Source organism: Lutjanus erythropterus, chromosome 24, assembly GCF_056507025.1.
Source record: "Lutjanus erythropterus isolate fLutEry1 chromosome 24, fLutEry1.hap2, whole genome shotgun sequence".
Classification (NCBI taxonomy): Eukaryota; Metazoa; Chordata; class Actinopteri; order Lutjaniformes; family Lutjanidae; genus Lutjanus; species Lutjanus erythropterus.
In genome coordinates this window covers 9,256,774-9,269,908 of record NC_139340.1, presented here as the reverse complement: position 1 = coordinate 9,269,908, position 13,135 = coordinate 9,256,774, and the positions used below count along the sequence as shown (strand labels likewise).

General features: G+C 39.6%; 1 protein-coding gene, 1 long non-coding RNA gene, 1 other non-coding gene and 1 pseudogene across 3 annotated transcripts; 2 read left to right on the top strand and 2 right to left on the bottom strand.

Moving 5' to 3' along the window:
• The first annotated feature begins 767 nt into the window (after positions 1 to 767).
• On the top strand, positions 768 to 877 carry LOC146304696 (5S ribosomal RNA; annotated as a pseudogene).
• Positions 878 to 4,736: 3,859 nt separating this feature from the next.
• LOC146304694 (uncharacterized) lies at positions 4,737 to 10,057 on the bottom strand. The gene is made up of 4 exons (XR_014769275.1): positions 9,918 to 10,057; positions 5,826 to 5,901; positions 5,236 to 5,508; positions 4,737 to 4,781 (listed from the first exon to the last, which is right to left on the bottom strand). It is a non-coding gene; the product is annotated as an uncharacterized LOC146304694 (long non-coding RNA).
• Positions 6,127 to 6,245, bottom strand: LOC146304695 (5S ribosomal RNA). Its single transcript, XR_014769345.1, has one exon. It is a non-coding gene; the product is annotated as a 5S ribosomal RNA (ribosomal RNA).
• Positions 6,317 to 12,451, top strand: wbp4 (WW domain binding protein 4). The gene is made up of 10 exons (XM_084713590.1): positions 6,317 to 6,461; positions 6,602 to 6,674; positions 6,756 to 6,818; positions 10,044 to 10,170; positions 10,259 to 10,462; positions 10,598 to 10,668; positions 10,774 to 10,849; positions 10,992 to 11,215; positions 11,331 to 11,566; positions 12,162 to 12,451. Coding segments are annotated over exons 1-10 (1,275 nt in total). The 5' UTR covers positions 6,317 to 6,459; the 3' UTR covers positions 12,361 to 12,451.
• Positions 12,452 to 13,135: the final 684 nt, after the last annotated feature.

Here is a 13,135-nt window from a genome sequence, read left to right as displayed (position 1 = left end):
CCACTTTTCAAGTAATCTGGTGAGATGCCTAAGGATTTTAGGATGAGATATTTATGTTTTATATACTGGCAAATATTTCCAGAAGCCCACTTGATTATCCTGATTTACTTTAATTGCAATTTAGAAATATTTTGTTGAGACTGTTTGCCCGAATTGAGCTCAAGTTACATCACAGTATCAACAACAATAGTTGTGGTAAAGTAGTCAAACAGCTGTATTATTTTTTTAATTACTTAATCATTTATCTATTTAGAATTTTATTTATGTATTTATTTATACATATTTATACATTGCTATACAAATTAAGCATTAAACTACATAATCTATAATAATAATTACTTAAATGTCTCATAAACATCATATCAGTATCATAAAAATATGCTCGCTTCTGTCTAAATTACTCCAAAATCTTGTTCTGTACTTGTTAAATACATTTTTAAAATAAAGTTTTTAACAGCGATTAATCAATTAATGCTTAATCATTAACATCCTTACTGTAAATCAGTGCTGCTGCAGTGTTTAGTGTTTTTGTCCATATGTAAAGGTTTTCATTAGCCTGTTTGTGATCAAAAATGCAGATGAATGATTTGGATATTAATACTTAAGTATGAGTAAAAGTACAGACTTGAAAATCTACTGAATTACAGTAATTTGAGTATTTGTAATTAATTACTTCCAGCCCTGGCGTTATCGATCCAACAGTATGTGATATCGATGCATCAGTGCTGATAAATCATATAACATGTCTGTTTGTTCGCATAATAATCGCTTACAGCCATACCACCCTGAACACGCCCGATCTCGCCTGATCTCGGAAGCTAAGCAGGGTCGGGCCTGGTTATGGGAGACAGCCTGGGAATACCAGGTGCTGTAAGCTTTTACACTGCTCTGCACACACAGCCGAGGGCGCTGCTGCTTCTTCACTGGAGGATAAAGCTGACGTTACTTTCTCATCAATTTAACAATCAGTTTTATTTGAAAAGACACTGTTAATTAACATTTGACATTCCTTGTTTTTACTTTACAAAATACTTAACAACCAAGAGACCACACTTTCTTCTACTGGTGGCTCTGCTGTGCATTGTGACGATGATGATGTGTCATTCATTTAATTACTAAAAGATAAAACTAAAAACTACAATAAAAGCATGAGACAAACAACAAAGCTGAGTCCTGCAGATATAAATAGGGTATCACAATGGTATATTTTGTTATATGATCTCCACATGGTGTATGAATGGGGGAGGTATTTGTAATTTTTTCTTCTGGCTATTTGTGTCATAGTTTGTCTTAATGTAGTTCATCAATCAGCAAAATATTTTAATTGCATTGTCAATAAAAACACACATTTCTTCCCTGTTTCCAGCTTATTTAAGACCCCAAATGTACAGTATGTGTGCTCTAAATCCATGTCAGTTTTTCACAATGCAAAACATCTCAAATGCATTACAGACAAAGTATACAGCACTTAAACATTTCAAGATTTTTAGTATCTTTAAAGAAGTATGAAGAAGAATCCATCTAGATTAATACCTAAATAAAATGGATATCATTTACTAAAATGGAAGAAAGGTTTTTAGGACTGTAACAGCTGATTCTTAGACTGGACTGGACATCCACTCTGGTACATTGGGAAGATATTTGACAGGACTCCAGGTTTTGTTTTGTGCATTTTATTAACTTCAGTTGATGGTACAGTAATCCACAGTGCTCTTATCACCAGCAGAGAACTAGATTACATTTGTGAACATGTGGTGATTCTCCCAAGTTAAAATGATTCATGTTTGTAACTGGGCAAATTATTTAAATGACTCAATTTATAACCAATATAATATTTATACATGATAGGCAGAAATTAAGGCAGTGAAATAACACCACTGAATATTCTACAAAGTGAGGTAAATCACCAAGTCCCAATTCAAAGAGCCCGGTTACTTTGGTAAAGAGTGCCCTCTGGTGGCAAAATTCAGGTAATCTACTCCAAGCTTGTAAATCTCTGCCAACATGAAGCTGAAAACTATTTATTGATGAAGAGGTCGATATCCACTCAGTTCTTTGAGGAGTTTTGGGGTCTTGGGTTCGATCCACGGGTGTCTTCAAGGCTGACGTCCCAAGCAAGGATTCAAGCTCTGTGAAAGGAAACTGTAAGAGCTGGTAAGATGGTTCACACTATTGGAGAGTTGCTTATTAACTTCAACTGATTTAATCAATTCTGAAAACTGACGTCCAAAAGAAAGGTTGCAAAGCTCTAAGAAAGAGAGTTCAAATATCCCCAACCTGTTAGTGCATGTTCTGAAGAGTGGGGTTATTTTATTTATCTGATCAAAAAGCTAAAGTTGTAAAAGGACAGCTTGAGAGTTGGTTGTTAGAACCAGAGTCTGGCTGTTTGTTCCATTTGCTCAGGCTGAAAGCAGATGCCTTGAGATACTGTGTTTGTGTGATCAATCCTCATTATGCTCAATGAATTTTGAAGATCAGAGTCCAAAGAAAAAAGTGAGAACCAAAACCTGACTGTCTGATGCAATAGCTCAAGTTGTAAGAGGATGTTTTGGGAGTTTGAGGTTGCGTGTTCAATCCCTTTTACCCTCTGTGAATTTTGAAGGCCGGTGTCCAAAAACAAAAGTAAAAAACCTTTCAGAACCAGAATTTGGATGCCTGTTCCAGTAGCTCAGGTTGTAAGGAGATGACTTAAAATGTTGAGGCTGTGAGATCAATACTTATTATGCTCACTGAAGTTTGAAGGCCAGAATCCCAAGATAAAAGTGAAAACCTCTTAGACAAAGGGCTTGACTGTCTGCTCCAATAGCTCAGACTCCAAGAAGATGCTTTGGGACCTGGAGGCTGTGTGTTTAAATCTTATCACCCTCAGTGACTTTTGAAAGCCAAAGTCCTAAGAAAAAAGTGAAAACCTCTGAGAACCACAGCTTAACTATCTGCTGAAATAGTGTAGGTCTTAAGGCAAAGTCTTTGGACTCTGAGGTCATGTGTTCAAATCTTATCACTCTCGGTGACTTTTGAAAGCCAAAGTCCCAAGAAAAAAGTGAAAATCTCTCAGAACCAACACATGCTTGTCTGCTCTGATAGCGCAGGTGTTAAGGTGAAGTCTCCGGACTCTGAGGATGTGTGTTCGAATCCTTTCACCCTCTGTGACTTTTGAAAGCCAAAGTCCCAAGAAAAAGGTGAAAAGCTCTCAAAACCAAAAGTTGAGTGTCTGCTCTGATAGCGCAGGTGTTAAGGCGAAGTCTTTGGACTCTGAGGTCGTGTGTTTGAAACTCGTCACCCACGGTGACTTTTGAAAGCCAGAGTCCCAAGAAAAAGGTGAAAAGCTCTCAAAACCAAAAGTTGAGTGTCTGCTCTGATAGCGCAGGTGTTAAGGCGAAGTCTTTGGACTCTGAGGTCGTGTGTTTGAAACTCGTCACCCACGGTGACTTTTGAAAGCCAGAGTCCCAAGAAAAAGGTGAAAAGCTCTCAAAACCAAAAGTTGAGTGTCTGCTCTGATAGCGCAGGTGTTAAGGCGAAGTCTTTGGACTCTGAGGTCGTGTGTTCAAATCTTACCACCCTCAGTGAATTTTAAAGTCCAACATCCAAAGTGCAGAGATAAAAGCGCCCGGAGACGTTATCCAAGTGTGTTGTGGACTTGGTGGCGTGGTGGATAGAACAAGGAAACGTTGTCATCCCGGGGTGACAAGCTGCCCACGGTTCGATTCCACTCGTCCCCGGGTTCCAGCACGGATGCGGTTGGCGGGTAGTGGAGGGGGCCGTGTCCCCTCCCAGACTTTCGGAGCCATAAATGCCAGGGGTTATGATACAGAGATGCATGAGCAGCTAAATTTTTACTGCCTATTTTTTAATCGCTAATTGCTATTTGCTAATTGCTATTTGCTAACTTCCTATTGCTAACTGCTAACTTCCTACTTACTTAATGACTCTCTTTAGAACAGTTGGAATCCTACGTACTTAAAGAAAGAAAGACAGTTGGAAGGAAGGAAAGAACGAAAGTTGGAATCGCTTGCCGCGCCGCCGTAATATATATATATACTAGTATATATATATATATATCTACTAGTATATATATATATATATACTAGTATATATATATATATATATACTAGTATATATATATATATATATATATACTAGTATATATATACTAGTGTATATATACTAGTATATATATACTAGTATATATATACTAGTATATATATATATATACACTAGTATATATATACTAGTATATATAGAATATTATATATACTGTATATACTATATAGCATAGACACTATAAAATATAGTATAAGCACTTTATATGTGCTGAAAACGGCCTTTTTCCTGGCTGAGCGGTTCCTGCAGGAGCTGGCGGTCAGGGTGGTCCAGGAAAACAAAATGGCAGCACCCAGGTAGAAACTCCACCAGGTGTTCCTGCAGGAAGTGGCAATCAGGGGGGGCTCGTTAGGGCAAAGTGGCAACACCTGGGTAGAAACTCCACCACAGCCTACAAGTAGCAGCCTAGTGTCATTCGCCCCCTCTCTCTCAATAGGGCTGCACGGCTCAGCTGACTTCTCTCTGCTCTCTCCACAGCTCCCAGGTTTGGCTCCAGGGCTCGGCTCCACGGCTCCCAGGTTTGGCTCCACGGCTCGGCTCCACGGCTCCCAGGTTTGGCTCCACGGCTCCACAGCTCCCAGGTTTGGCTCCACGGCTCCCAGGTTTGGTTCTACGGCTCCCAGGTTTGGCTCCACAGCTCCACGGCTCCCAGGTTTGGTTCAGCTCTCCTGCTTTTCTGCCTGCAAAACACACAAGCACATGGGTTCACTCATCCACACATCCCAGTCCCTGCTGATACCTCCATATCCACACCTCGTCCCTTTTTGTAAATCATGTTGGCTTTGTTTTACCTGGCTGTTCTCTCTGGCTGTATGTCCTAAACCAGCTCAATGTATGTGACAAATGCAGTGATGACGGGTTTTAACGCTTGAACAATCCATGTTGGCTGTGATGTTAACTGTGTTTTTTGCTCTCACCACGTGCTCACTTAGCAGGCATGACTTCGTTGGACAAGGACCGTAAAACTACAACAAAGGCGAGATAAAACACGACGTCGGTTCTCAAAATGTGTAAGTTTTACCTCGTTTAAGTGCGAATGTGACTGTGTTGAATGTTTACAGCAAACGAAGGACACAACGGAGCCGAGCGAGCGTGGTGGCAGCAGATGCGGTGTGTTTTTGTGCGGTTACTTACCTCACAAGAAACTGCAATCCTTCCGGTTTTCATCCAGTCTAATCTCTGTTCCTTTTCCAGTCGTCTAACGCACGTGTTTGTGTTGCAGGTCCACAAAGAGCCGAGACAAATGGTGTTTATCCGCCGGGTTGTAGCAAACATTTTCCGCTGCAGCCGACGCGTCCTCAGCTCAGGTCGCCCACGTGGTCGAAATGGCGGCGCATCCACGTCACGACCAGCCCAGGACGGAAGTCGGTGGGTTTCTTCCAGGTGAGGTATCATTGTTTGACTACTCTGAGGAGAAATCCGCAAACTTGTCAGGTGTGTTTGATAACAAATCGGTGCATGTTTTTTCCTCTCTGGTGTTCCTACAGGTGTTTGTGTCAAGTACTGTGGATATGTTTTGACTATTTTGAATTCTTGAGTGGTAAATGTTTAAATTGTGTACCACATCTGTTGAATAAACAGCATCAAACCTTTAAAAGTGTTTTGTTTTGCTTATGACGAGAACAATGGAGTGCTAGGTTTGATCTTAATCGTCAGAAGCCATATTACTTGCTGTCTTGAAGGGATAGTTTGCAAAAAAAAATTTTAAGTCATTATCCACTCACCTTCATGCCAATTGAAGGGTGGGGTTTGGTCCATAAAACGCTGGTGGAGTTGCACACGAAAACGGTGCTGCAGACTCTGAAAAAGTTTTAAAAAAACATTAAATGCCTTCCTAAGAAAAAGGGAATCCACTTATGTTGCAACATTTTAAGCGGGGTCTCATCAGAGGGTACTTAGTATTTTAAAATTGTGGTGGCAACATCGGTAATAGAAACAGAAAATGAGGACAAATAAGTTATTCAAATGTCAGTATCCTGTGAAGCAGCAGCAGCGCCCTCTTCTGTGTGTGCGGGGAAATGAAAAAGCTTACAGCACCTGGTATTCCCAGGCGGTCTCCCATCCAAGTACTAACCAGGCCCGACCCTGCTTAGCTTCCGAGATCAGACGAGATCGGGCGTGTTCAGGGTGGTATGGCCGTAAGCGATAGCCATACGCATAAATACAGCTTTTATGCACAAGCCTACCAGCTGTGGGAAACTTAGTTTAAAAAAAAAAAAAAAAAAAACTCGTCGACGGCGACTGGTGATGACGTCATCAGCAGTGGACAGTGTTGTCTTCTTGAAATGTGTGAAGCGGTTGTCCTTTTATTTGGTCCGTTTTAAATTATTCCTCGTTTTGTAACCAGCAAGACTTAAAATGTAAGTAATGAGATACACACTGAGAAAAATGTCAGTTATGAAGCAGCACAGTCTGTTAAATAGTTCATGAAATCCTGGGTTAGCTGCACAGGCTAAAGGTAATATGCTGTAAGCTAATGGTCGTTTTTATGCATTTTCAGGGCTGACTACTGGAAGTCACAACCGAGGAAATTCTGTCAGTACTGCAAGTGCTGGATTGCGGACAATAAGCCCGTGAGTAGCCTCAAAACTAGATCTAACAGTGCTGAAGACGACACGTGTTAAGCTAACGTTTCTGTTTGTTTTGGTCTGCAGAGCATCGAATTCCACGAAAGAGGCAAGAATCACAAAGAAAATGTGGCTGCAAAAATCTCAGAGGTATTAACATTTGTGTTTGTTTTCTTTCTTTAATTAAGGACTGAATCCCCTCACCACCATAGGAGTGAAATGCTGCCAACCTTTAACTTAGTACATTATATCAGTGTTCCCCAACCCTGGTCCTCAGGGCCCACTGCCCTGCATGTTTTAGACGTTTCCCTGCTCCAACACACCTGATTCAAATAATCAGCTCATCATCAAGCCTCTGCAGACGCCTGACAACAACCTGATGATTTGAATTATATGATCACAGACAAATGAAGCTGAAGAAAAAGCATTTTACTGAAAGTGTTATAAATTCAAATGATTACAGTATTTCTGGTGATTGTGGGACAATGATCTGAACTTTAAATTAATTGGGTGTGAATGCTGAATGCTCTTTATTATTATTATTATTTTTCCGCCGCGTTTTTCAAAGTCCTGTAACTTCAGCATACTTCAACCGATTCAAACCATTCAAATTTCAATTTATTCAGATTTATTATGACACGATTGGAAACCTCTTCAATTTTCCGTAACTTTCATATTTTCCGAAATATTCCACCTTAAAATTCCGATTTTCAATATCTTTTTTAGTTTTTCCACAGCAGCAGTTTAAAAAACATGAAATTTTCATCTCTTCTCAGACTTTATAATGGGTGTGTATTGCGTGCGGTCGTTAAAGCTAGAGTGGGTGATGTCATCGCTAGAGTGGAGAGGGGGTACAAAATCATCCAGAAATTTTCTCTTCAACTCGCCGCTACGGCCACACCGTTCGCTCTACATACACAAATTTTACAGCATTTTGTAGGAAAAGCCGTGCCGGTCGCAGCGGTGTGACCGTCGAAGTCAACGGACAAACGGTTTGGGCTGAGCAGGGTCCGAAAGGGCGCCAAGTCGAACCGGCTGCCCCATTCGCTCCCATGTTAAGCGAGAGCAAACATTTCTGGAAGAAAGCAGACGATCCCTGTTTTTTCCATCGCCCTACCGGCCTCATTTTTCACACTACAGAAATAAAATTTGCACCATTGCGTTCGCCATCTCGTCCTCTCACTCACCATATCCCGTTTTTAGCTGTAGCAATTACGGTTGTTTGTTAAACGGCTGGAGTTTGAGTGGTACGTTTTCTCAATTTTTGCCTTTGTTTGGAGTATTTGAAATTGAATGTGCGGTTGCTTGCAGGCGATTGGCTGATTTAACTACAGCAGTTAGGCTGAAATTGACCAATCGCCTGTGTGTTACAGAACATTCATATTTGAATACTGAGAGGACCTGAGTTCTTAAAACCTCATGCAGAGACAATTACACCTGAAGCAGCTCAAGGTTTGAAATGACTAGCAGTTTAGAAAGACTGTTTATCTATCTCTGTCTGCCACTCTCCATACCTGTCTGTCTCTCTGTCTCTCTAGAATTGAATGTGCTGTTGCTTGCAGGCGATTGGCTGATTCAACCAACAGCAGTTAGGCTGAAATTGACCAATCGCCTGTGTGTTACAGAACATTCAAATTTGAATACTTTGAGGACCTGAGTGAAAACCTCATGCAGAGACAATTACACCTGAAGCAGTTCCAGGTTTGAAATGACTAACAGTTTAAAAAGACTGTTCGTCTATCTCTGTCTCTCTATCTCTGTCTGCCTAGAATTGAATGTGCTGTTGCTCACAGGCGATTGGCGGATTCAACCAACAGCGGTTAGGTCCTCTCAGTATTCAAATTTGAACGTTCTGTAACACAGAGGCGATTGGTCAATTTCACCAGCCTGAGTTCTTAGCAGTTAAAACCTCATAGAGAGATAATTAGACCTGAAGCAGGTCAAGGTGTTTGAAATTATCAGTTTAAAAAGTCTGTCTGTCTGTCTCTCTCTGTTGCTCTGCATGTCTGTCTTTGTCTCTCTGTCTGTCTGTGTCTTTCTGTGTCCACCTTGGACATTTTAGACTGCAGTCTTTTTTAACTGTCAATAAATTCAAAGTTTCAGTTGCTTCATGTAAAATTGTTACCTTTCTTTCTTCAGATTTAGTTCTTTAAGCTTTCTAACATTCAAATTTTACACATAATTATAACATTATTGTATTTTCATATCAGCTATTCAGCGTGGCTTTGGCTTTTTAACTAATATTCAAATATTCTACATGATTCAAATATCGATTTATTGTCAGCGCAGCTATTCAGAGTGGTTTCAGTGTTTCAATAAAAATTCAAATTCAAACCTTCTTATATCATTCAGGCAGCTATTCGGTGTGGCGTCAGCCTTTCTACATACATTCAAACATTCAAATCGTTCAAAACTTTATTGTATTCAAGGCAGCATTGCAGTTTGGCTTCAGCTTGAAGCATTCACACCCGCAATTTCTTCAGAAATTGCTTTTCTAGTTATGTGTGTTACTTTTACAAAGTTGGATATAACTCCAGTCTTGCTTTTAATGTCTTTTTGGGGAAAAACAGTTTATTGATCATGATGTAACAACTATAAAAAGACAACATTAAACCAATCATCACTAATAACTGTTAATGTACTTTTTTTGACAGTATGGATGTGAAAAGAGTTTTAAATTACACCCACAATGGTCTTAACTTGAAAAGATGGATTAATCATTCATCAAAATAGTTTGCATTTATTTTTATATGGTGACAGCTAATTGATTAAGTAATCACAGCAGCTCTGTAGTTATGTTTTGTAAAGTTTAATTTTGTACATATTTTGAAACAAGCCTGTCCACATGATGCTCAGTCTGCTGGCTGACATGAACACACAGATGCTAATAGACTGACAATGCCATACAGCACAGATTATACATAATCTAGGGCTGCAACTAACAACAATTTTCATTGTCAATTAACTGTTTAAAGTCAATTTTTGTCTTAATTCTTCGATTGATTGCTTGGTTTAAAAATATTAATCAATGTTCCCTAAAGCCCAAGCTGATGTCCTCAAATGTCTTGTTTTGGCCACAACCCAAAGATATTTCACCTTTATTTTCTTCAAAACTTAATTTAACTGATTATAAAAAATAGTTGGTGATTCATTTAATAGTTGGCAACTTAATCAATTACTTGATATTTATTAATAAACATTCTCAGTGACACGGTCAGGCATAAATATTAACAGCAAAGAAAAACTCACCCCTCTTGGCACTGCTCTCACGAGTGGCAGGAGAGATAAGGTCCAGACATCACCCTCTGATGCTAGAGCTCTCTTCCGATTGGCGACTAGCTGCTGCCACTTGTCTCATCCCTCCTCTCGCTTCAGATTAAAAAGAAGAGCATTGACAAGGCAAAGCAGGAGGAACGTATGTCCAAAGAGTTTGCAGCAATGGAGGAGGCTGCGCTGAAGGCATACCAGGAAGATCTGAAGAGGATGGAAAGGGAGGCAGCAGGTAATTATTTTGATATTTTATTGAAATAATGTGCAAAACAAGATTTTGGCTCTTTGATAACATTTTAAATGATTTGTTTCTATGTTAGGATTAAGTTCAACAGCCGAAACAACCACACGGCCACAACCTCAGGTGAGACCTCAGGTGAAACCTCAGGTGAAACCCCAGGCCAAAAAACAACAAAAGAAAGGCAAAGCAAGCAGCAGGCCCAGAGACCAAACAGAAGAGCAGGTTTGGGTCGAGGGACTAGCAGATGATGGAAACACGTACTATTACAACACAATAACTGGAGGTGAGGAGAACCAAAAAAACACCTCTCTCACATGACAGTTAAAAATAGTCCTACATTATCTTAAAAACATTTTTGCTCAGTTCACTCTATCCAGCGTGGTTGTGATGTCATGTTGTCTTTGTATTTTAATTACAGAATCTCAGTGGGAGAAACCAGAGGGTTTCCAGGGAGTAAGTTCAGCCTCTGCACAGCCTGGACAGACTGAGGTAAGAATTTTTTTGTTTCTCTGCATGTTTGCAAATTTATTTTAAACACGGTATTATGCTCTGTTTGTTGCTGAATTTATATGTTGATATTCTGTTTCTCTTTAGAGCTCATCAAGCTGTCCTTGGATGGAAGCTGTCAGTCCTGATGGTTATACATATTACTACAACTCAGAGACTGGAGGTGGAATATTTGTCATGCATCTAAAATTTATTTTAATTACCACTGAATTCATTTAATTTGTTGTGGCATTTCTGAATGTCTTAGTCTTAATTTATGGAAATACTGTCTGATAATAACATGCTCTGTCTTCCTCACCTCTCAGAGTCCAGTTGGGAGAAGCCAGCAGACTTTCCTTCTTCTGATGCATCTGGATCGGGATCCAACGCAGAGGGAGAGGGAGAAGGTCAGGAGGAGCCTTCAACGCCTCAGCCGGAGCCGCTCTCAGGAGGAGAGGAGAGCTCCAATGGGGCCTCGGCACCTCAGGGAACTGAAGTCACTGAAGAAGGAGCCAGCCAGCAGCCCAAAGTCCCAAAGATCAGCTTCAGGGTGAGAATGAGAGTTAGTAAAAAAAAAAAATAATGTTAACATCTGCTTGTTAAGATTGTGTGTGGGGAAAAAAACAGACCTTACAGTTTTCTTTCTTCTTTTTCTTTGTTTTCAGAAAAGGAAAGCTGAAGCTGAGCCCTCAGAAAAGGAAGGAGAGGATAAAGTGAGTGAGGATGCTCCTAAAGAGGATACCGAAGAGACGAGGAAAGAGGAAGAGGTCCCAAGTACGACGGCTGAACCTGAGGAAAAGAAAGAGCAAGAGCCAACACAAACAGAGATACCAGCCAAAAAAGCAAAAGCTGCAAATCCATATGGCGCTTGGGAACAAATCAAGGAGGAGGAGGATCCATAGTAAGTACTCAGGATGTACTCATATCCAAGCAAAGAACAATTAATGCAATAGTAATGGAAACTAAAGGTGTAAATCATGAGTTTCATTACAATACGGCATTATATTGATTCTTTTGACGGCAATGCCTTTGCTGATATCACAAAGTCTGCCACAATATGATATTGATCAGGAGTATGTGATCAATCATATGCCCATTTAACACAATCAGTTACATTTATGTCACCTCACAAAAAGCAACTAAATTATGATTCAAACATTTTATGAGTGAACTCTTCCACACATTTGTGACACAGACATGCCATGTGAATTTTAAAATAAAGGCATCACTTATAGATAACAATATAGATCAGTATTTTTACTTTGCATTGCAAATACTGGATTGTTGAACACTGAGTTGCACAACTGCATTGCCGATGAATATTAGATTAAAAAAGAAAATATGTGCTGGAAAAAAAAATGAAACCAGATAATGTAATGGACGGATACAGGAAATTACACCAAGTGCACCTCAGGTACATTGCAAGTTAAGTTACCTGGATGAAGACTAGATAAATGTCAAAAAGGCTCTTACTGACTTTTTTCTTTACACTCCAGTGCCAAAGTGGACTTGCAGTTGCCCCAGGTGGAGGGGAGCACGGCTGGCGCTCCGGCTGACCTGCCGCCAGAGCCAAAGCCCAAGTTCAAGGAGCGCGTCATCACCTCCATCGGAGAGGAAAGTGGACCTGCTTCATTCAGGAAAAAGACACAGAACGGCAAATCCAGGAGCCTTCGACAGAGAGACAACGATGACTGAGCCAAACACAGAAAAACTTCGAGCCAGGATGCAGCAGAATAAGACTTTTACACAAACAAAACTCTTTCTAGGAACTTTTTGATGCACCGTTAAATGTAACTCATTTAACGGTTAGTTAGGTGTATGTGTTTTTTCTAATGAAGATGCTCAAATATCTTTATTTTGTTTGTGTTAACATATTTAGGACAAATTGGCCTGAGAGACTTGAAGACAAAGTTAAAAAAAAAAACTCCAATGCTGTTCTTTGTACTGAGATCTGTCATAATGATGGTGTGTTAAACTTTTTAAGTCTTATTTTGTAAACAACATCGTCAGAGTTGTCAGTCAATTATTAAGTCAATCGAGAAAAAATCCTAAAAAGAAAATCTTTCAGAAGTTTCAGTCAATTTTCAAGAAAAACAGGTCAAACATTTGCTGGTTCTAGCTTCTTAAATGTAAGAATTTGCTGCATTTCTTTGTCATTTATGATAGTGAATGAAGAGTTTTGGACTGTTGGTTGGACAAAAGAAGCAATTTGTAGATGTCACTTTGGGCTCTGGGAAATTATGATGAAAATTTTTTGCAATTTGTTTGACATTTTATAGACTAAACAATTAATTGTTAGTTGTGATCCAACTTGTCAGCATCCATGGTGATAAATTCTTAATAGTAAGCACAGGTGTACCTATACAAAGCAATCCAAATAACTTTTTGTATTTTCCATATCCATATTTTTTTTACCAGTGTAAGTAATGAAAAACTTGTAAGACATCCTTGTAAAAAAAAAAACAACAGC